We start from the raw sequence: 23,689 nt of genomic DNA, 5'->3' as shown, positions 1-23,689 counted from the left end.
GCTGGAAACGATGCCATCACTTCTACATAATCTTGGCAAAATACACTAATTTGATACTTAAATATTTGGGGCAGTTACATGCCTTTCTTTTCATAAGCAAGCTAGACCATAAAATGAGTTATCCTTCTATAATGATGGTGTAACTAAGCTGAAATAGTCGATATAAGCTTCTGTCATCAAGATTACATCTTTTTTAATATGGTGAGAAAAATTTATTTTGCTTAAATGCTAAGTCATTGCTTCCACCTGGCCTCCACCACTATTTAGCTTTCTACTAAATATTTAGAGGAAAACGGAGCCATTTGTAGCCAACAACAGGAGCATACATTTAGAAAGCTGAAAGGAAAGTAGATATATCTGACAGTATCACCTTATCATGAGACCTATCTAGTGTGCTGGTTATGTTTTGCAATGGAAGTGTGAAAGACAGATCTGGAAAGCAGACCAGCATTCCTCTTGGAATTCCTGACAGCGAGGGAAGATGCAGCCCAGAGCCAAGAAAGCAGAATTAGAGAAGTCCTTGGGCTTGCACTTTGCCACAGGTGAGGACGTAATATAAGTTTGGACAAACAGAAAATAAGAATACATTTTTTAAAGTGTGTTCTCATGCAAATTCTTACATCATTTAATCAAATACAATGTAATAAAAAAGAAAACCCAACAAGTTAAGGCAAATTTGACATCCTCTCTCCTCTCTCTGTCTGCTGAGTGGTCAGCTATTGGTTTCTGCTATGTCTGGCACTGATGCAAAACAAAAGTGGTGAGAAAATACTTGCTAAGAGTCAGTTTCCTCTAAATTAGCAACTCTGGAAATATTCCACAGTTTTGTCAGCAATGTATGTCTCCAAGACCTAAAATAAGAAAAAATCTTGCTATTTCTCCTCCACTACAGAGTAACAGCATCCCTTAAAGTTTTTTTTTTTTTCTTCATAACATAAAATGTAACAAAAATCTGAATGAATCTCCTGTTCCAGTGTTTATGCTATTCTAAGGCCCTGGGTTTCACTGGCAATTTTGAACTATTTACTTCTGTACAGCTAGGAGTACATTAAAAATTCCAGTAATCTCTATATCCTAATGTTCTGGATGTTAGAGTATCAGCTTTGCAGTAGTACAGATTTTCAGTTCATTTCAACTGAAAAATCCAAGTCGAAAGTTAAAGTCTTATCTTGGTCTTCCACAGCAAAAGCTTCCCATTTCCCACATGCCATCCTCAAAAACCTGCCTTTGACTATTGAGTGTTCCCTCTGCACCCAAACAAACAGATCAATCAAACAAGCTTTTGTGCTTCAAGTCCAATGAAAGACAGATTTGATTAATAGTTATTTACTATTTAAAACACGTGAAAGTCCCTCACTTAATGAAAACTTAGGGAGTCACTTGAAAATACATACAAGAAAGATTTCCATATCCAAATAATGTCTCCAGTTTGAAATGTATATCCTAAACAATTTATTTAAACTCAAAACTCCTTCTATGTCAAATAGCATGTTATTTATAAAATTGATAGTTTACTTACAAAACATGGAACAAAGACTGGTCTTCATCCTACACTGGACCAGGCAACTGCACCAATTAATGCTTCAACAGAATAGTTTGGGCTGGAACGGACCCCTAGTCCAACTATCACCTAGTCCAACCTCAAGCAGGGTCACCTACAGCATGTGTCAAGCTGGATTCCGAGCATCTCCAAGGGTAGAGACTCCATCACCTCTCTAAGCAACCTGTTCCAGTGGTCAATCATCCTCACAGAGAAGACGTGGTTTTTGTGTTCAGATGAACCTTCCTGTGTTTCAGTCTGTGCCCAGTGCCTCTCATCCTGTCACTGCACACCACTGAGAAGAGTCTGGCCTCATTGTCTTGACATCCTCTTCTCAGATGTTTATACACATTGATAATATTCCTCTGAGCCTTCTCTTTCGCAGGCTGAGCATTCCCAGCTCTCTCAGCATCAGCTCATGTGAAAGGTGCTCCAGTCCCTTAATCATATTTGTGGCCCTTTGCTGGATTTGCTCTGGCAAGTCTATGTCTTTTGTGTACTAGGAGCCCACATCTGGATCCTTCACTCCAGATGTGACCTCATCAGTGCTGACTAGGGGGGAAGGGCCTCCCTCGACCTGCTGATAATGTTCCTCCTAATGCAGCCCAGGACATCATTGGTCGTCTTGGCCACAAGGACGCATTGCTGGCTCACATTCACCTTGTTTTCCACCAGGACACCAGGTCCTTCTCCAAAAAGCTGCTCTTGAGCTGACTGGTTCAGCTGGTACAGGCTCCAGCCTGTACTCGTACATGGGGTTACTTCCTGCCAGGTGCAGGTCTTTACACTTCCTTTTTATGAGCTTCATGACGTTAACCTCAAAGGCATGTTACCTAAACATGTATTAGGCATTCATTAGCAGCAACTAGTCTGATGCACGACTTCAACTAGACAGTGCTACAGTTTGTCCTCCTCCTACGAGCTTTCAAAAATTTTAGGCAGCTAGCTACTGAGACCAAAAAACACAGTTTTTGAACATCTACCTAGAAATATTTTTTAAATGATATCCTACAGAATCAATTATACTTAGTTTCGTTTACTATTTTTAACATGAAATTTTCCATAGGATAAGCTGCTCTTCCAATTATAGAGGACTTAAACTCCTGTAAGGAAAAAAGTATCTCAAAAGTAGAATCTTCACGACAACCACTGTAATATAGTTGCTAACCTGTAAACTGAAGATTTGTAGCCAAAACTAAACCATGTAAATCCAATAGAGCTGAAGTTCATTCTGACAAGTTTCTGCAACAACTGACCAAAAACCTAAGTCATATCAGCCAATACTGACACTTAAAAAAAAAAAGTCTCAGCTTCCATGCCACCCTTTCTCTATGCTGACAGAAGTTTTTTTTATCATGGTGCAACCTGACTGAAGATTAACCTTTCTTGCTGCTCCCAGAAAACTCTCCAGTTAGATTCACACTAATTCAATTTGTGCCTAGCACCATTAGTTCTTTCAGAGCAGCATAGATGGCAGGGTAAAGTCTGAGCTACAGCCTAAGGGAACAGTTACTATTTTTAGATCACATTTTTTCTCTAATTAAACCACAGCAACACTTTGTAAATGCCTCTGGCGTCAAATCTCTTTAAATACTTTAAAATTGTAGATAATCATTTCTGTAGTCCCACTTAAGCAACTGGCATCCTTTGAGTCAACTGAACTTTCTCATCCAAGCATCTTCAAAAGGTTGCCACTGTACTAACAAATAGTGCAATGCGAATTCCAGTAACTGTAAATAAAACTGAATCAGAGATTCATTTCTCTCTCTATAGAGAAACTAAAAGATAATCACATATGGAACGCAAAATTTTATTTTTTCCTTTTTATTTTTTCATAAAAAAGAAAAAAATTCAAAATTTTTGCAACAAAAAGTACTCAAGTCTCATTGTCCTGAAAGTCAGTAACTTGCTTTTGAAAAATGGTAATAAGCGCATAGTACCAAAGTGAAAATATCCATTTAGATTTTACAGGTTTTTGATGTGCAATTATTGAAGGGCTGGGGGGGGGGGAACACACACACACATGGAAATTACTGAACAAACAAGTCTAATCCTGACTGTAATACCACATTAAAAAGTGGTTTTCTGCACAGCATTTTATCCATTAAGGATGGCAGTGTTAATTGTTGTTGCATGTTCCAATGCAAAAATCTCTCAAATGAACCAGTGATCTTGGAGACAGCAGTTCTAATTTTCCAGTGGACTTAATGCTAGTCACACTACAGCATTAAAATGCTCAAAGGAGGACTAGAAAAAGACAGTTTGCCACCTTAGATTGGTTAGTGGAAGAAGAGCCCTGTCCAAAGAATCCACTAGCATCAATATGAAAAAGGCAACCAGATGAGATAAGGAACCGTAATTCTAATAAATTCCAACAAATCTGAAACCAAAGATGTAATTCTGAATTCTTCCTAGCTATATTCAAAGGATATAGCTAAAGCAAGTCATTGTAGTCAACAGCCTTGTATAATGAAAACTTTAACAATTTTAGTAAAGTGAATTATTGTTCTAACTTACCATAATGAAAAAAAGGCAAAATTTTGTATCTGAATATGTGCACTGTTACTCAGTTCTCAAAAGTACTAAAGGCAAGATAACAGCCAAGTTCAGATCACCAAAAAGCCCTAATGAAGTAAGATAAGAGAAAGGGAATGAGAAGCAAGAAACCATATTCAGCAGTCATGTTGCACTGTAAGATAAATATAACATGAATATTCATCAAAAGGTAAATCAGCATGCAGGCATACACCAGAATCAATAAAAAAATAACAGGGTTTGGGTCTGGGGGTAGAGGAAAGGATTAGGAGAAGGGACAGTTGGAAAGGCTTCTAAAAAAGTACAAGGAAATTTCAATTAAAAAAATTGGCTGCATCTGAAAACAACATATATGTAGTACAGCCCCAATCTATACTGCTTCTGAATGGAACATCTGAACACTGAAAACATGAACAGACCAATAAGAGGGAAAACAAGGACAGACAAGTGAACTGAGTTCAAATTGGATATCACACAGGCAAAGCAGTACTAGTCACCTTGGCATGTAATTATATTGAAGTTAAATAATCCCACAGAAAAAAAAATCAATCAGAATGCTATGGAAAATGGTTTCAGGCAAGATTTAGAGTTTAGCAAAAAATATTTGCTCCCCAGCTGCACTGAGCTGCATTATAAAATACATCAATAAGCCCCCTACCCTCCCTAGAATATTCTTCTCCAAAATAAACTCACTACAAACAATTGCAACATACATCCTTCTCACATTATGTATTTCAAGCTAAATTCTAAAAAGAAGTTTTACCTAAACCCACCTCTACTCTAAAATAAGATCAAAGTTATCGCTATTACTCTCCAAAACATTATCACATTATCTTTCCTTCCAAGTCTCCATGAAAAGTTTTTTTTTTAAAAAAAAAAAAAAAAAAAAAAAAAAAAAAGCAAGCACTAAGCAAACAAATCCATCCATCCCTCATCCTGATAATATTTAATTTAAATTATGGGCCTAAATTGCTCCAGAGATAGTTCAGATACGGAGATGGCAGTGGATTTGATCACAGTTGGGAATATCTTGCCACGTTTCCTACCAGAGTTACACTTTACAATATTCTATTTCCTCTCAATCTGCTAGGCAGCCCTGCAAGAAGAGGGTGCTCCTCTTCTTCTGAGTACATAGAAAAGCTTGGGAGGGGCAGGGGAAATCCTTCTCTGCTAGCTAATGTTGTGATTATTGGAAAAGAAGGAACCTCCTGCCTGAAGAGTAGAAAATACATTCTCTTGTCTCTTTTTTAATTTGACAGCTTCCCCTTCCCCCCACATCATGATCCTAAACTGTGTCATTTCCACCACATCATGATACTAAACTGTGTCATTTCCACCGCTTAATATATGCCCGAAAGCCTAAACAAAGCTGACACATTTCTGGGTCAAAATGTTTTCTAAAATGTGCCCATCTATATTTCTCAATAGTAACCCATTTAAAGATCTGAGTCAATTAAAGATCCGAGTTAAAAAATCTCTTCAAAAATAACCAATTTTAACCTGTCACTCCTTCAAGTCCTCAAATCAGTTCTACTTGGTAAAGAGTAGATAAAGAAAAAATCTCCTACAAGTTTTAATTTGAAAGCTTCACTGCAACAATTTTAAAAAAGGGCTACTTGCAATGAAACTGCCTACAAGTGAGAAAGACTACACAGAGTGACTTGGATGGCTTCTTTCAGTCCCAAAGTAAAGGTAGGGTTTTGGGTTTCTTTCTTTTTTTTTTTTTTTTTTTTTTTGGGAACCGAAGTGTTACCTAGAAACATTCAGAAATCTAAACAGTCCATAAAAAGCTACATGCAGATCTTTAAGGCAGTTGGACAACAGTAATAGCTGCAGCACAGAAAGAAATACAAAGGACCTTTTCAGCTACAGTGCCTCTGATAACAGATGTAAAATACCCAATCACTAAATTTGATACTTCAGATCAGGCCAAGAGTGTTCAAAGCCATGTCAATTTGACTGTATTTGTACAGAAGCACAAAAAAGTCACATCTTTCTTACTGATCAGATTTTAAAGAGATTTTCACCCCTTTCATTTTTCTATTAGGATCTTTTCTTAAAGATCATTACAATTGTCTCTCTCTAATGACTTTTATCCAGTACACATTCTGAACAATTTCAAGTCTACTACAGATACACCAAACTTCCTGCATACTTTTTCAATGCTTTAATGCCCATGTTCAAATGTTATGAACAGGAACCATTAGGAAAGAAAATTACTAATAATCCACAATCCTTGAGAGAGTAGAAAGAATTATTTGCCAACTTCTTCATTAGGAAAAGCAAACCTAGCTCTTGGAGATCTGCTGAAGGCTTGTTATCTTTCTATGCTAAACAACAAGGCTACACATTTACAGCATTAAGATCAGAAAGTCTGAAGCTCTTACAAGTGTCAAGTTTGCATCAGTTGATAAAGCAATTTATCAGTAAAAGTGCTCAGAACTATTCTGGTTAGTTCAATTTAATGAGGCTTATGTAAGATTGCATAAAATGCTGGGAGATATTCAGGCTATAGAGGTTTTTTTGTTGTTGTTGTTCAGTCAATTTCACTGGGTGGGGAGAGGTCCAAAAACCACTAAACTCCAAACACTCCCCCCAAACTCCTAACCTGCAACCATACCACCTTTTACTGCCCTGTCTTCAGCACTCAACATTAAGTTGCATCAAGCCAGGCCTGCGCATACCAGTGCTATAGACCTAAATGCTCCAGAAGAGCACCAGTTGACACCACCATCTCTGAAAGAGTAGTGAACCAGTAACCCTTATCTCGATGCCAGGGGGAACAGAGAGGCTCAAACAGCCAATTACAATATAATAGATAAACTATTCAAAATAACTTTAGGAATGCTGACTTAGGCCTCCAGTTCTCCTCCTCTTCACCTCACAAACTTGTGTTTTCAAAAATGAAAAATAAGACAATAACATTATGGAATAATACTAAAGTGTTTTTTCCTCAAAATGGTTAAGTTAGAGCTTACAGTCTGCATGTCAAGTTTGTAATGAGCTTTTGTGGATTTTCAGAGTTTCTACACAAAACACATAGATGTCTAAAATTTCCTAGTAGAAATCTACTTTTTCCTCTTTTTAAAGAATTCATTATCACTTAACAGAGAGCAGACTCCTTCCTAAGTGCAAGAATAAATCAAGCACTGCAAAATTTAAATAGAAACTTGTGCTACAAGAACCAAACAATCAGATAACACCTAAGGTCAAGTTTATGCTTTTACTGGAATAATGGCGATGCTCAGAAATTTGTCTGCATTTGTAAAGCATTAATATGGGCTTTATTGCAACAGAACTGTTCAGAAGTTTTGTATATTGTTATTTTATCATCCGCTCCATAACCAGCAGAACTAGGTGTGGTTTTCTACATACCAGCATCTGTCACTTCCTCCCAAGCAATTACCTCAGTTCCTCTTTCTTTTCTTCCTCAGAAAAATGCTCTTCAACATAAGCTTCAAACCAGACGGACTGATTGCCCATTGGCAGTTGGAATCCACTAGGTGCATTCACAGACAGCATCTTCTGGTTTAGTTTTATCTGAAAGAAATCTAGTTCACACACTGCAAGACTGCTCCGTGATGTGAATGAAAGCACACTAAACCGGAACAATACAAAGATGCACTTCAATAACGAAGTTAAGATCTGAATTAAAACTCCGCTATAGATGTAACCATTTAACACGTGATTTGGCCAGGCCAGAACCGTAAGTGTTACTTGGCGGCCAGTAACACTAGTGCTAACTGATCAGCCAAATGACACCAACTGTAAAATATAAAAGCTCATTTGTCCTCAGTGAGAGGAACCATGAGTTTTGCTTGATCACTCCAGCCTTAGTTATCTGAAAGATTTTACTGGAGAGAAGATCCAGCCATACAGGCAGGTCTCTGTTTCCTTTGTGGATTGAACCATAAATTTCCCTTTTCCTCAGAACATAAGGGTCTCACTTCCTACACTCAGGGAAGGGACCGAAGTAGGCTTTTGAATTAGTAATCACCAATTTAAAAGAGGAACACATCCATAACAGTTTTTTTTCCCCTTAAGTCATATTTCATATGTATTTGTATTAATTGCTTCTGGACTCCGACCTCCTTACGCACAGCCTCTCTGTTGGGCTGTTTACTCTTTCACCCTCCAAGTGCAGCAGTGCTGTTTCAGCTACAGCAGAGCAGTGCATCCCCATCCCTACTCCTCTCAGCTAACCAAGGCAAACCTCAAGAGCTGAGAGTCGCCGCACCAAAACTAGGTGGTGGCCAGGCAGCAAGATTCACACAGAAGAGCAGAGAGGCTCCCGCACATACAGACAAAACTGAAATATTCCAATGATGACAGTACCTTTTAACTTGAAAAATAATTCTCAGGAGCAACCACTTGAGCCCACTATCAAACAGGGACAAGAAATTACACAGACAGCCTATGTAAAACTATGTTATTCTGTAACCACACTCCTACTCAAATCTCAGAGATACTATAATCCACTGGATACATTTTATTTACAACTCTAGCATTAGTCCATTAAATAGACAGCAACAAGCTGCAGAAAATGGCAACACCTCTCCAAGTACTACTTTGTGAAACATACATTTATACATGCCAAGAAAACGCATTTAGCACTTTTGGATCATACGGGAGGAAACTTAATGTAATCTCTGTCCTCATACCTCTAAACAGGAAAGATGGTCCAGTGAGTAGCAAACACACTCGTATCTGTCACACATCATTATGCACCACAAGATCTCATATTATAAGACTTCTTAAGAAGTCAACATACTTGAGAATCTTTTTGTATGAAAGTTTTATGTAAAATTATAAATAAAATAGCAGTATTAAAACAAGTCACCAATGTGGTTTTGTAATTGTCTTTAATTTTTCTTTTACTTGCTTCTTACTAAGGTCACTATTCAAGTCAAAGCACAGATCAAATACTATTTTAGATCCAGTGAATTTAACAGAGCAATATCACTGTTGAACAAACACTGTTTCATAAATCCTCAAACAGAAAGTGCCAAGAAAAATATTCATGTAGTAAGTCAGAAGCTCTACTAATCCATACTATTCACAGCACACACAAATAGTATTTAGTTCTGATTTATGACCAATGCTAACTACTAATTAGCAGGCTTAGAACTGAGATATAAAGAAGTCTGTTCTGGAGGGCAAGCCAAAATAGTTTCAACACGTTTGAGCAGTCAGGTCACAGTTACAGTGCACAAAATCACATACTGCCAAAACAGAATACAGATATTAAATACAGAGATAGTAAAAGATCACCACCAAAAACTCCTCAAAAAAACACAGCCTTTCAAAAGCAGGATAAAGCACCAAAACTTAAATGCAAGTTAAAAAGATAGTATTTTACTGTATTTTAGTAAATGCAGCACTTTGTTGGGAACTTATTAAAAAAAAAAAAAAAAATCCAAGTTTCCTTGCTACTTTGTAAGATACTACAAAAATTGCCAAAATACACAACCATAATTTCCATACCCATCTTTTGTTTATGAAAGAGTATACTCTCCATTTTCATATACTGAAGGCCTCTACAACTCTAGAGTGACATTAAGTCTCTCAAGGTAGCTGAGCAAGGCAAAGGGCTTGGGAATCACTTCAGTATCACATCCCAGTACTCTTCTCAGTGATACCGGGCTCTGAAAAGAAAACCAGTATGTTCTGCTGTTCTGGACATGGTTGATTTACTATGATCTATCATTTTAAACAGAGACTTCAGATTTATCTGTTATGTCAAACACTCAAAAAAAATCCCAGTTTCTCAACAAGTCACAAGGCAAAAACAAGAAAAAAACTTCAAAATGACAATATCCAGTTCATCCATAGTATGATTTAAAGTGGATGGAGTATCATGCCTCTGCAAGTACTGATTTTGTACTTACCCTTTAAGGTGCCAGTTTTTGTTAGATATGAGTCACATAAGACAAGTTAGAAAAAGAGAGCTACTCACAGGATTACAGAATTTACATAGCAATACTTTGACTAGAGAAAGGGTGAGTCCAAAACAACATTTAAGACTTCAAGAGGAAACACCCAGTGAGCTAATACATAGGACAGCAAAGGAGAAACCTCTGATCAAAGAGTTAAGGACAAGAAAATAGGCATATAAAAAGGTATGCATGATACAATATTCAGATCAATCCCAAAAGCTTAAGTAGAACATCAGCAAAGGATCTTATCCTCAAAAGGACATCTGTGCACGACATCTTAGGGACAGTACTTACAGACTCAGGACAGACAACATTCTCACGTAACAGTTTATTTACAGAGCAGATCTGTTAAGTATGAAATGATTTATCCTGATCTTTTAAGAAAATATTGTATAATGCCACCACTTCGCTCAACTGAATGATTCCAGTGTGTCTTGTCCTCTATTTGCAAGGACTTCAGTCCACTCAAAGAGAGGTCACAAACAGCTTTGATATTCAGGAATTATGAAAAGTACAGAAATCCTGGCAGTAAAGTAGCATGCTGTCTGAGAACCTCTCATGGCAGGCAGAGAGGCTGAACAGAAATTGTCCTTTATTAGCAGATAGGACTGAGAGTTCCTTTCCTGGGAGCCACAGCTCCTTGCTGTCCCATTTTACTCTATCACGAGCCAGCCAAAGGCTTCACTTCCTCTGCTGCGCTCAACTTTGTATCAACCAAATCGTGCTGACTAAAAGGGCAGCACACAGCAGGAATACCTGTCCCAGTCAATTCTATTAAAAAAAAAATTCTAATCCATGTGAAGTCAATTACTAATTATCTTCACAAATCCAAATTGACTATATTATTTTAAAACAAGGTGGTAAAAACAAGTTTCCTTTATCTTCTGGTTTGTCATCCCTTCCAGTATATTCTCATCTTAACACCAAGCATACTAGGTTCTTACTTTCATCCAGAAGAGCTTCTAGACCTTTAACCTTCACTCGCTTCTACAGGCGGGTAAGTTTGAAGCTGTATGTATGTTCTGACACATGCAGTTACTTTGTTAGAACACGTGGAAAGAGCTAAAGGTGTTTCTGAACAGTAAATAATAGAAAGCCTTCCGGAAAGGGTCCACAGCACATCAACACAAAAGCTAATATATAAGAAACAACACCTACAATTTAAAGGGCAAGAAATGATGCTAAATATACTCGGTACTAGTGCTACAACAGAGCATCTTGAACAAAACAGGCAAAAATGCATGTGAAGACAGGGTCCTTGCACTTCCATTCTCAGAGACATTACAACATAATCAAGGCATAAGATAAAAATATATATCTATACATAAACATCAACAGAAACAACGTTCTTCTAGTTATAGTACTGTTTTCTCAACTGGACAATAAAAAGATTTCAGAATTGCTTATTTATGCTACGCTTTAAGCGATCTCACTTAAGAGCTTCACAATACACCAAGGAAAGCCCTAACATAATGGTTCAGCCATACAATATCTGGATTCATATAGAAAGCCAAAAGAAAAAAAAATCTGACACAGAAAATTAAGGCTACAGTTCATTAGAAGCAAGAGAAGCTATGTATTCAAGCATCTTCATAACAAATATAAATAAGAATAAATTGATAACACTTATTGAAACATTTAGGACATATGAACAACACTGTAAATGCTAGCAAATACACCAAAAATATCACTTGAAAGAACACATTTTCAAAATTGGACATTTCATCGCAAAATTCACAGAAGAGAAAATATATAGCAGTCTCAGCTGATCTAAATTTAGCGTGTACATCCAACCCCCTATAAAAGGCACCACAGTCTGCAGTTTTTCTAACTGTGTCAGAGTTTAAGCTCTACAGAAAAGGTAGAAAATTAAGTGCTGGAGGCTCTTAAACTCTTAACATTTGGTAAGAGCTAGTCTCACATGTAATCAAAAGCAGGTTGATGGCTGATGTTGTACATATGTCTATGAAGAAAACTAAAAAGAGAATTTTAGAACATGTAACACTTTTCCTAGAAACTACAGGCTCACTTCTAGTACACCTGCAAAGGTCTGGCTGTCAATAGCAGACTGTTAGCAAGTCTGCTAACTAATTTGGTCTACAAAAGACCAAATGAAAACTGACACCACACTTATTGATCAGATAGCAAAGGTGGTTCTGGAGAATTAAAGTTTTGCAGCCAAGGATATGGATGAGAAATGCAACTTCAGTCTTCCTTGGAAAGATGAATGGATTTCTTGAGGGAGAACATTGCATGAAGGACAGAGAACAAACAGCACACAAAGCAAAGTATGAAATCTCTGCCCCGAAAGTGCTAAGACTGGAAGATTATACAACAAGGGAATGCAAAAACTGTAGTCAGTAAAGATACATTACTTAAAAGTTACTGCTGTAGTCTTAGTGCTTATTTTTCAAGTCAGCAAGTTTAGGATAATCTAACCATAGAAAGATCTACCCAAACTAGACCACTTACAAACAAGCAGTCAAGGGAAGACCACTACTACCTCATCTTTAGCAAAGTGGGTTTTTTTTTAATTTCTAATAAACCATTCATTTTAAATACGAATCCTATTCAACATTTATGAAACTGATTTTTTTTTTTTAAAGCAGACAGCAGCAGCCATTTAAGGAGACTATTAAATAAGCAGTGTTGACAAACAATGTTATTTGAATACAGGGAAGGGTTTCTTTCTATCTACCATCAGCTCATTTTACTTACTAGTTATGAGGAAACCTTTCTTGCCCTGCTTTCCAGTGGCATAAAAATGGATTCTATTAAATATCAGTTCAAAAACACTAAAGAAATGAGTAAAATTGTTGATTATCTTGTTAACTGTAAGATCTTTTCTTTAATAGTGCATTAAAAAGAATATATATTGACAAAGTTGTTCTTGTTTAACATATCTAAATTAGTGCCATTGAAATAAGAATTGCTGTTACACGCAATTTAATTGAACTCTAGCTTCCATTTGAAACAATCCTACCTAATCTTTAGTTAAAAAATAATTCAAGTTAATGAGAAGCTGAACCAAAGAATTTCAGCCAGTAAAAATCAATCTCTAAGACAAAATGGTCTAATATCACCTGATTAGCTACCTCCAAAGCATATCAGGACACAAATTTAGCCAGATAAACTCTAAAGGATTTTAGAGTCATGAAGATTTTGGAGTCATTTCAACCATGAACAACTTCTACCATCTCCACGAGATCTACTTTTGGTTCAAATTGTACAAAGGCATTTAGTTCATTATTTTTAGGACAATATAAAAAAGCCTAAATAGTCAAATGTAAAAGCTGAACACTAAAGACTTTCACGCAATATCTTATGCACATAATGCATAAGATCTAGGCTCTGTCTGTCTCTGAAACTGGTCAGACTACAAAGTAAGCATCACAAACTGATCTGACATTGAGATTATTTGACAAATGTTTCTAACTAGACTGAAGAAACAGGTCTAGGCCCCATTTTGTGTATTTCTAGCCTTCAGTTGTGCTGCTTCTCATTCTAAGAAAGCCTAATAGTTTAATTCACTCAAGCCATAGGCTATTTCCACCCTCCTGGATAAGGCCCATGAAAAGCACTTGTCTAGTCTTCGCAGCAGAAGTTTCATTAACAGAGGTACCTGAACAATACAAATTGCATCAGCTTTGATACACCAGCAGTTTTGTTACAAGTTGTCCACTTAATTTCCAGCTCAAAGCCTTATCAAGGAGTCAGCCAAGCTTCAACAATACAAAACCAAAATTGCTGGCGAAATCAGTTTTTTTTGGAGGATCCTGACTTCCTTTCTTCTAGCTTAGTAGAAAGAAGGAACTATGTTGAATGACATCATTACATATTTAATATAGCTTATACACACATCTTGTCAGAAAGGTAGCAGCATTTCAAGATAGGGTTTAAGAGCTCTTACATTTGTATTCTGGGTATTTGTAACAAAACTACATATAGTGAAAAGTTGGCATGGCAAGTTGGGGATGACAACAATCCAAACAGAAAAACAAACAAAGAAGGTTACTGTATAACACCTAACGTGTCAGCTATCATGCTCAAAAGTTCAACATCCAGGCCTCAAATAAAATGGTTGCATAAAACAGCCACACTACAATCATACAAACATTGGAAACCAAGTTTAGCAGCTTCAAATGGATTTACAGTGAGGACCTGTACTGGTTAGTGCTAAGTCAGATGGAGGGAAGAGTTGAATCAGAGAAGTCACATTTAATGGGTCACTGTGGCTTTACTACAATGGGAAGTTAAGCCCACAAACACTCTCTATCCAAAAAACATCACTTTAGTTACAAGATTAAGCTATTCATTCATAAAATTGTTAGAATTTCCTGATACAACAAGCAGGAGTAACATTTTCAGCTAACAGCAAGACACAAACTATTTTCAACTTGAATACATTTATCTATACAAAAACTAACTTCTGGCTCTTGAAAGCTTATCGCAGGAAAATGAGTAATTCAGATCCTGAAATTTGGCAAAATGTAACCAAAGAAGAAATATCTGTACAGTAGGGAGAAAAGCAAAGCTATTAAAGCACACAAATCTGGTTAAGAATAAATCAACACAACTTTGAATCTCTCTCCAGACCGGAGGCAAAGGCAGCCACAGGAGCAGCCCAGCTGTAAATCAGCATCTGATTATGCAGGCTAAGGAATGACAGACAGCAGAGGTGATCCTGACTTCCTCACATGTCATTACTTACAATGCTACAACATTAGGTCATACCATACCAATGTACCACCAAAGGCAAGGACAACCTGCTGACTTTTGGTGGTAGGGTCAAACAGCTGTCCACCAGCTTATAAACAATGTAAGGAGCAAACATGCCAATTAAGTATCTCCTTTAAAATGTGTTTAAATTAATGCATTAAAACACCATTATATCTCAGGATCTGCAATAACATGACTAGAACACCAGTGATGACCTATTCTTACTCTATCAAAAAAATCCAACTTCATTTCAGTTAAATTGTTATCTACAAACCTGTCACCAGAAATTGAATCTGGTCTTTTCCTGTTGGTGACCGTAATTAACAAAAGTAAAGAAAGATATGAAATACTAAGAGAGTAACTGCATGCATGCATGTGTCTGTGTGAAACATGGAAGGACAGTCTTTCATTGAATTAAAATGAAAAGCTGCTAAGCTAACCTAATAAAAACAGGTTAGAGAAAAATACTTATGTGAAAACACGGTACAAGTTACAGCTGGCATGAAGATGGCTAAAATCCTTAAAGGGTTAATTATACAGATAAACATTGCAAAACTCCACAATACTTGGGAAAAGACAGTGAAGATGACACCTACACAATGCAGAGTATTAATATCTCAGGTTTTTTGACTGAAATTTGCTTAATCCAAATATCCTTTAGAGATCCAATTTTAAATACAGATAGCTGTGAAACAATTCATAGCATTTGTCACAAGACAGACAAGAAAATGATACATAAAATGGACAAGAGAAAATGTTTCTAATCAAATTATCACTTGCTTAAGGAAACAAAAAACAAATAGGTTTAAGAAGCATTTTGCCAACTTGTGAGTTCATATGCACGCACATGGAAGTCCCTCCATCAAAACTATTGCTAGGAAATAAAAATAATTATAAATAAAAATCATGTTTTAACTGAAATAATTCAATAAACAGTTCAAGTTGATTATAATCACTAAAGCTTTTAAAATCTTTCCTTAATTCTCAAAACAATATTTTTATATACTAATATTTTGTACTTCAAGTTAGTTGTCAGAACTCAAACAGCTGTGCATTTTATGCCTGGAAGTAAACTACTGAACGAGCCTAAGTGAGGTATCAGGAAGAGACACCATACTGAAGTTTGCCTTCATATAATCTAATCAATAAGCCCGGCATCCAAAGAGTTGATCTATCTCCCTCTCTCTCAAAGGCTATTTGAAGGCTACCCAGTGAGCACTGCAAACCCACCTACTGCTGTAAATTGGCAACAATGAAAAACTGACAATTGAAGAGTGATCATTACAATGCAAGTGTAAAATGATTTTTTCTTTTTTTTCTGGTATTAGAATCTCTAATCATCCCTCAGTGTAAATTTGAGCAACAGTACAGTGAGCAAGGGAAATGTTTAAAAGGGGTTTAAAAAAATAAGATGGAAAACAATGGTTTTTTCACCTTAAATGACTAAAAAAAAAAAAAACACTCTAAGTTAGAAAAAACTTGAGCGCACATTCAAAGAGCTATAGTTTCTAGACTATAAATTTATTCAAACAGTAAATTAATTGCCTTTCAGTGATACTAAGTTTCAACTCCAACATCAATGTAAATAAGTTTCTCTTCCTGGATCAGCTTTTGGACTTTGGGTGGTTTTTCCCCCAAATTAGGGAACAAAGGAAAATACAACAAGGAGGCAAGAGGAGCAAGTATCCTGCAAACCTCTGGGTTTCCCTGCATTAAAAATAAAAAATTAAAAAAGGCTATCTGTTTAAAGTCAAGTTAACATGAGTCTATAATGCAAAATTTCACCTAGAAGTAACCCAGTGGAAAAGCATGCAATACCAACTAATAGCTCATTATTTAGATTATTGATTTTTCAAATCTTGAATAGCTGTCCAACTTTTCCACAGACAGGTCTTCAGAATTTTTCTATTTTGCCTTTTCAAAAGACCTTAATCAATATCCTTCCATGAACAGGATTGATATGCTATAGGTCAGAAATTACTTCACCAATAAAAATTATTCTAGAGGAACCTTTCATCTCTGTGAATATTGTGGCTCTATTTTGAGTTCTACCAATTTTCTCTGTCCCTTTCATTTTTCATCTCTGCCAGTTCTCCTGCATTCAACATATTTTGCTTCTGTCTCATCAGTTATGTATAAGTTAATATTTATTAAGCTAACAATTTTAATGCTCTGTAGAGATCATCACTGGAACATGCTGTATCCACAGAACCAGTACCTGAAGTGTTTTTTTTTTTTTTTTTTTTTTTTAAGGTTGCAAAATTCTTCAAAGAACCTTTCTTATTTCTCTACTTTGCTGACACCTCCTAATCTTGTGAAAGAAACACTTGTAACTTAAAATCTTAATTTTGTATTCAGTTTCCTCAGGGAACCACCTCTGCAATTTTCTATTACTACAATTAAAAAAAAAAAAAAAAAAAAAAAAAAAAAAAAGTGGTGTCTATACAACATGTGAACCCAAACAAGTATTTTTCTTTACAGGAAGGACACCCTGGAAGCTGAAAAGCTGTGGTCTGACGCTGGGTGAGCCAACTGGCACAGCAGTACTGGACAGTCAGCTATCATGCAAGTAGCTCAAAATGAGCTACAGTCAAGGTAATAGAGGAAAAGGTATCAAGCTTTCAGAGGACTGAAGAAAATTAGAGGAAAAGGTGTCAAGCTTTTAGAAGATATGAGGGAATTAGCGGAATTGAGGTACTCTGAGGAAGTAAAGCTACAGGGAAAAGCAGAGTAGGGAGACAGGATAGAGGCAAAGGCTTTGCTGGTTCCTCTCCTTAGGAAGCTTTTGTTTCCTAGTTATGAACACCAGTGAATACCCCTGACTGAAAGAAAAAGCTCAATACCTGAATAATGAAATAACATTGCCTAGAGAAGCTAAGAATTGACTGCAAAGGTCAGAACGTACTTTTTTTCTCTACAAAGTTTGAAGTGTGTTTTAATTTAAGCTTTATTTGTACTGCAGCAGAGCCTGGAGACCTTGAAGATAAGGGCTGAGGTAGGCACTGAATATTCTGCAGTGGTTTCTCCACTAATACTAATAAGCCAAATATAAAGGACATATCAAAGGACAAACATATACTTGGATATTGTGAGAGTAGGGGCAGTACAGAAATCTTAAGAGGAGTACTGACTTTTCAAACCACAGCAGGTCTGCAAAGACTGGGAACATCCCAAATGCTATCCACTAATTGCACTGTCTGTCTACAGGTTATTTTACACATAATTATAACCCTATCCTGCCTTATATGTTTAATGGTTTTGTTCCTGTCTTTAAAATGCAGTTATGTGGGAAGGGGGAAAAAAAAAAAAGCCCACCCTATTATACTAGGAGGGGAAAAAAAAGTCAACATTAGTATCTGAGACTGGTGATACACTTGTTGGCTACTACTTAAATAAACTGAACCAGACAGTGAACAAATTGAGGATAATTCTAATAAGATCATGATCAATCACTGGAAGATACTAACAGTAAGCCAATCTAAACTTTCTTCTGTGACTGAGAAAGCTATTTTAAAATCAGTATGTTATTTTTCTTTAAAGTAGCTTTCACTCCAAGTCTTGCAAAAAATACAGCCCCTTCCTTTGTGTCCAGGCCAAAAATTCATGCTTAAACCAAAGCATTTTAGTGTGTGCACGTAATTACAAATGAAACACAGTATCACAGTTCTGTATGACATTTGCCTTTAAGCTGTGATCTACAGGTGACCTACAAGGCTAAAGTAACATTTAGAAAACATAACACTACTACATTAGAGGTTTCAACACAGCTTTCAGAATCAGACTGAGCTACCAAGCAGTTGGTCAAGAAATCGCAACCATATAGAAAGGACCTCTGAAAGGCCACTTGACTGTACTTGCTGCACTTCAAGTCAGAAGATTTAAAAACAAACAAACAAACATAACAGTCCAACTTCTTATAAGGTTCATGAAGCTTGTAAGCATCTTAAAGCATACAGATCTATGCAAACATACCCCAAATAACTATTCTTAAGCAGGTAGAGTCTACAGAGAAAAAGAATTAAGAGTTAGGACTCTGCATCTACTTCTGATTTGGATAAAATCAACTGTTACCAATATTAATTTCAGTAGAACAACAGAAGAGGAATTTCCCGATTCAGCGTGAAAAGTAACTGCATTTTTCCCATGTCTTATTACAATACAACTAAAACAAGAAAAAACACATCAATACTTATATCAATGTAACATATTAATATACAGATATAACTACCATATCATAATTAGCGTTTCCTCTAACCATAAGCTACCAATCGTGACAGTATTACTTTTGGAAGTTTGCTTTTCTTAAGAGTTTTACTTAGGCAAGCAGTTTCCTCCAAAAAAAAAAAAAAAAAAAAAAAAAAAAACCCGATACAACAGAGAAATATGGAGACTGCTTTTGATTTTAAACAGATGAAATATTTACATTGGATTCTCAAGAGTTCTAATAAGCATCTTATACTTGAAGAAATTACACAAGATTACAAAGAAAATAACTGACAGAGTTGAACCTCTTCCCACCTCCTCCACTGGCAAGCCTTAAATATTTGAGATGCACAATTAGCTGCTTTAGAATGGTATTTAAACCTCTTCTTTTGAAAGCGTCAAGAATCAAACTCAGCTTAAGATATAAATCACTGTAAACTTGACCTTATCTCCAGAGGAGCCACTTGCTAGTTTTTATTCTACAAAACCAATTTTCAAAACCAATGTGATTTAACTGCAACTATAATTAGCCTTTCAGAATAGGACTAATGTTGAATTTATGGTCCCATGAAGATTTAAAACACCAAACAATGTCCAAATTACAGCTGATCAAGTCAGAAAACAAAAGGCTTCTCAGTCTTCATTTTCTTAAGAAGTTTAAAAATACTACAAAAGGAAACAATACAATTTGGAAAAAAATGCAAGTACAGATGGTTAATGAGTTGTTTGAAATGTTTACTATGGCCATTGGTATAGGAAACTCAGCTTCTGCCGAGATCAACTTTTTAATGATTCATAGAACATTAAATATGAAAAAGATATTTTAACTTCAACTGATGCTTTTAGCTATACGTGTATTTTACAGACACTTTACCCTTTAGTTAGAATTAATGTAACACCAGAACACTTAGCAATTGGTAACCGTATTTACCAAAAAGGTTTCATTACCAATATAAACCTTGAATGAACTGATCTTACTGGGTCTGCTGCCCAAAGATCAAGTTACAGGACAGTAATCTGCTGAAATACAGCAACATCCAAAGCTACATCACCAACCAACTTGGATCAGATCCATTACAGAGCACCTAGTTCCTGAATCTAGTCTTATAAGCTATACTCTAGGCTATCCAAAAATTACTAGGCCTTATGGACAGACAGTTTTGAAAACACTCTCCAATTTCTCTTGCACAATATAAGCACAGGAAGCCAAGTGATTTCACTACATACCACTATGGACAGTCACATCTTCTGCAGGATGAAAACAGTAATTTGGCAGCTTGAGTAACATGCATCTTGCACGAAAATTTTAGATAACAGTCTAAAATTGATTTCCCTCTAAAAATTCTTGCCAGAAAAAAAAATGGATTTTGTTGGATGCTGTACTTAATATTTACTTAGTGACAAAGGGTGAAATACCATACGTAGTTCCACTGAGAAATGAATTGTTTCTACAAGTCAGTACGGTTGCACAACTACACTGGCAAGTCACCCAGAACACTGATTCAGTGACTCGTTATATTAAACGTTAAGGCAGAATCCAGTTATCTTACTCTACAAATCTATTAAAGTTTAAACGATAATTCCAAAGTAACTGGATAACAATTTTAGAAGAAATATATTAGCTGCAATGTCAAGCCTCACAAACATCTGAAAAAAGTCAGACATGGAAATCATAGAACCCAAATATGATCTGTTTTCTTCCTTGTATCTGTTTAGCAGTCACATGCATTTCTTCTTATTTTTCACTTCAGAACAAATGGATAACATAGTGACATTGAAGTATCTATGAATAAAGCACAGCCAGCAGGCCAGAAATTGTGCAGTCTACAGTAAGAAGGACGCCTCCTGCAAACACGATTTTCAGTAGTTGAAAGAAAATAATATTTTATATTATTTTAATACAATACATACAGTATTGTTACTCAGCCAGCAGAGACCATATGCAGATTAGCCCTATATTCTAATACTTCTAATTCCTAATTGGCAATTATGAATAATTCCCTTTACGATTACAGAACCATATTGTAGCATCAACTAAGGAGCTCAATTCAAGTCAGCACACACTACCACAAAGCATGAATGCAGCAACTTATAAGTACATTCCTAAAATTCTAATTGCATATCACAGTTTGGCATTCAGCAATAAAGAGTGTTCAGTAATAAGCTGTTTTATCTTATTATTTAAAATAGGTGTCTCTTATCAAGGCATACTATTGTCAGATGCATCACTTTGAAGTTCCAGAACAAAATTATTTTTTCTAGAGGTGTTAAACACACACTTTCAAGCACTCTGAGAAGGTGAATTGTTAACTAAAACAAAACAGAAAAGTGAATAATGTACTGAGCCATCTGAGCATGTATCCTGTAATTGTCATGATTGATTTTTATACCTAGAAGTGTTCACATTGTCAAAGACAAATACATAACACTCCTACACTTCAAGAAAGTGTTTGCGGATGGGAGAGAGAAGCAGGGAGAGAAGGGGTAAGAAACTGTTAATTTAGAAAATAGTTTTCTGTAGAACATTACTGACAATTCCCTCTGTAAATTTCCTGACAAGGCCATAAATAACACTTACAAATGAAATAAAGTCTAAGTAGAAAACAAGGTACCAAAAATAGAACCAGTACTAAAGTTTTCTGATCAATATCTTATTTTCTGTCTAACTTTAGACCAACTTTTCTTCTTAAGAGCCACTATTTTCTAGAGTTCACCCAAGTGCAATTACATTAGACTGTATTACAGATGAGTAAGACAACTATGGTAACATTATACACTTTCTACAGTTCTAATACTGCATCTGCTCTTTGTGTCTTAACTTAACTAACTTAAAGTGCAAGTTATACTCCATTCCGGTAAAATACTAAATCTGTTTTCATCTTTTTTCAGTTACAAAATTATACAGACCATTCCCTCTCTCCCTCCTCCTCTTTTCTCCTTTGTGGATAGCAGAAATCAAAATTTTATTAAAGCCTAAAGAGAGTTTTGCAACAAATAATGAATTATGTACTTGAATGCTCAAATATAAAGGAACTTCCAGAAAACCTTCAAACTTTATAATTTTTCTAGATTGCACAATGAGTTAGTATTTTAATTATCTACCAAGTGTTTTTACCATTTTGAACCTAGATTTTTAACTCTATCAATAGTACTACTGTGTAACCTACTACATGGACATAATCACTGCACAGAACATGAATGTTATTGATGATAAAACATCAAAGCATTATCTGTCCAAACTACATACATACTGATACAGTAATACATACTTTTATGATTTTAAATTCACTATCCCCAGAGTTTAAGATGCTTTAACTGTTTGACCATCATATATGCTTACCGCAAAAGTACTTAAGAAAAGTAAAAAAGGAAAATCTGATGCCCGAGCAAGACAGATAATAAATTGGGAATATGTAGCACACACAATGAACTGTTATGAGCAGCATTATTCATCCATACTAACTGTAGTTTCAAATTCTCTGTAGTCCATATGAAGCTCAATGTTTACATTTGGTTTTCTTTGCAACCATACAAACTAGAAAGGTTTGTTTAAATTAAAGCTTTGATTTTGTAGCACAGTTTTGTGGCCACGGAAATGCAGGATATGCAGGATCATAATGAACTGGTGATGTGCAAGGAAAGATTAACTTTACTTTTGGGTCCTGGACTGCCCTGTTGTGCTTGCAATAGTAGAAGTAATTCAGATTTTTTTATTTTAATGAAAATCTGAGTGCAAACTACTCCTACTATGTCATATTAGTTTTCACTTTTCAGCCTAGATCTACATCAATCTTTTTTTTTCCTTAGGCTATATGAGCTATACAGTTGTTATTCTCCTCCTCCTCTTTGTCCACTTACATAACAGATCATGTGCTGTTTTTAAAGATTCAGGACTTAAAATTCTAGAAAACATGGGTCTTTCCCTGCTAATAAGATCATACAAAGCAAATATTTACATCATTATTGTGAATTGTAAAAACTACTTCAAAATACTTCCATTGTTCACAATTCAAAATGAACAAAGAAAATAACTTACCTACTACCATGAGTGTGAACTCAAATCCTCTCTTCACAGACTTCCTGTATACTTGATTTGGAAGATTTGCAAACCCCACATATCCTTCAAGGTTCTTCTGTTGCTAAATCAGAAAACATTTGGGAAAAAAGATTAACGGAAAAGATGGTAACTTTCCTTCGCTTGTATTCATTTTTGGTTTAGTTATCGTGTACTTTGACTTCAGCAAGGCTCTTGACACCGTCTCCCATAACATCCTCATAGATAAGCTCAGGAAGTGTGGGTTAGACGAGTGGACAGTGAGGTGGATTGAGAACTGGCTGAAAGGCAGAGCTCAGAGGGTCGTCATCAGTGGCGTGGAGTCTAGCTGGAGGCCTGTGGTGAGTGGAGTCCCCCAGGCCTCAGTACTGGGTCCCATCCTGTTCAACTTCTTCATCAGTGACCTGGATGAGGGGATGGAGTGCCTCCTCAGCAAGTTTGCTGAGTATACCAAGCTGGGAGGAGTGGCTGATACTCCGGAGGGCTGTGCTACCATTCAGAGAGACCTGGACAGGCTGGAGAGTTGGGCAGAGAGGAACCTCCTGAGGTTCAACAAGGGGGAGTGCAGAGTCCTGCACCTAGGGAAAAATAACCGTAGGCACCAGGACAAGCTGGGGGCTGACCTGCTGGAGAGCAGCTCTGCAGAGAAAAGACCTGGGAGTGCTAGTGGATGACAAGGTGAGCCAGCAGTTTTCCCTTGTG

The 23,689-nt window shown here is 36.3% G+C and overlaps 1 protein-coding gene across 1 annotated transcript in view; it reads right to left on the bottom strand.

Moving 5' to 3' along the window:
• Nucleotides 1–23,141, bottom strand: part of SEPTIN7 (septin 7) — a 64,107-nt gene extending 40,966 nt beyond the window's left edge. The window contains 1 exon segment of the mRNA XM_062568488.1: nucleotides 22,970–23,141. Within this exon segment, the coding sequence (XP_062424472.1) occupies nucleotides 22,970–23,141 (172 nt within the window).
• Between the last annotated feature and the right edge of the window lie 548 nt (nucleotides 23,142–23,689).

Source organism: Rhea pennata, chromosome 2 (assembly GCF_028389875.1).
Source record: "Rhea pennata isolate bPtePen1 chromosome 2, bPtePen1.pri, whole genome shotgun sequence".
Classification (NCBI taxonomy): Eukaryota; Metazoa; Chordata; class Aves; order Rheiformes; family Rheidae; genus Rhea; species Rhea pennata.
Note: the sequence above shows the minus strand (reverse complement) of the source record. Positions and strands in the feature narration are given on the sequence as shown.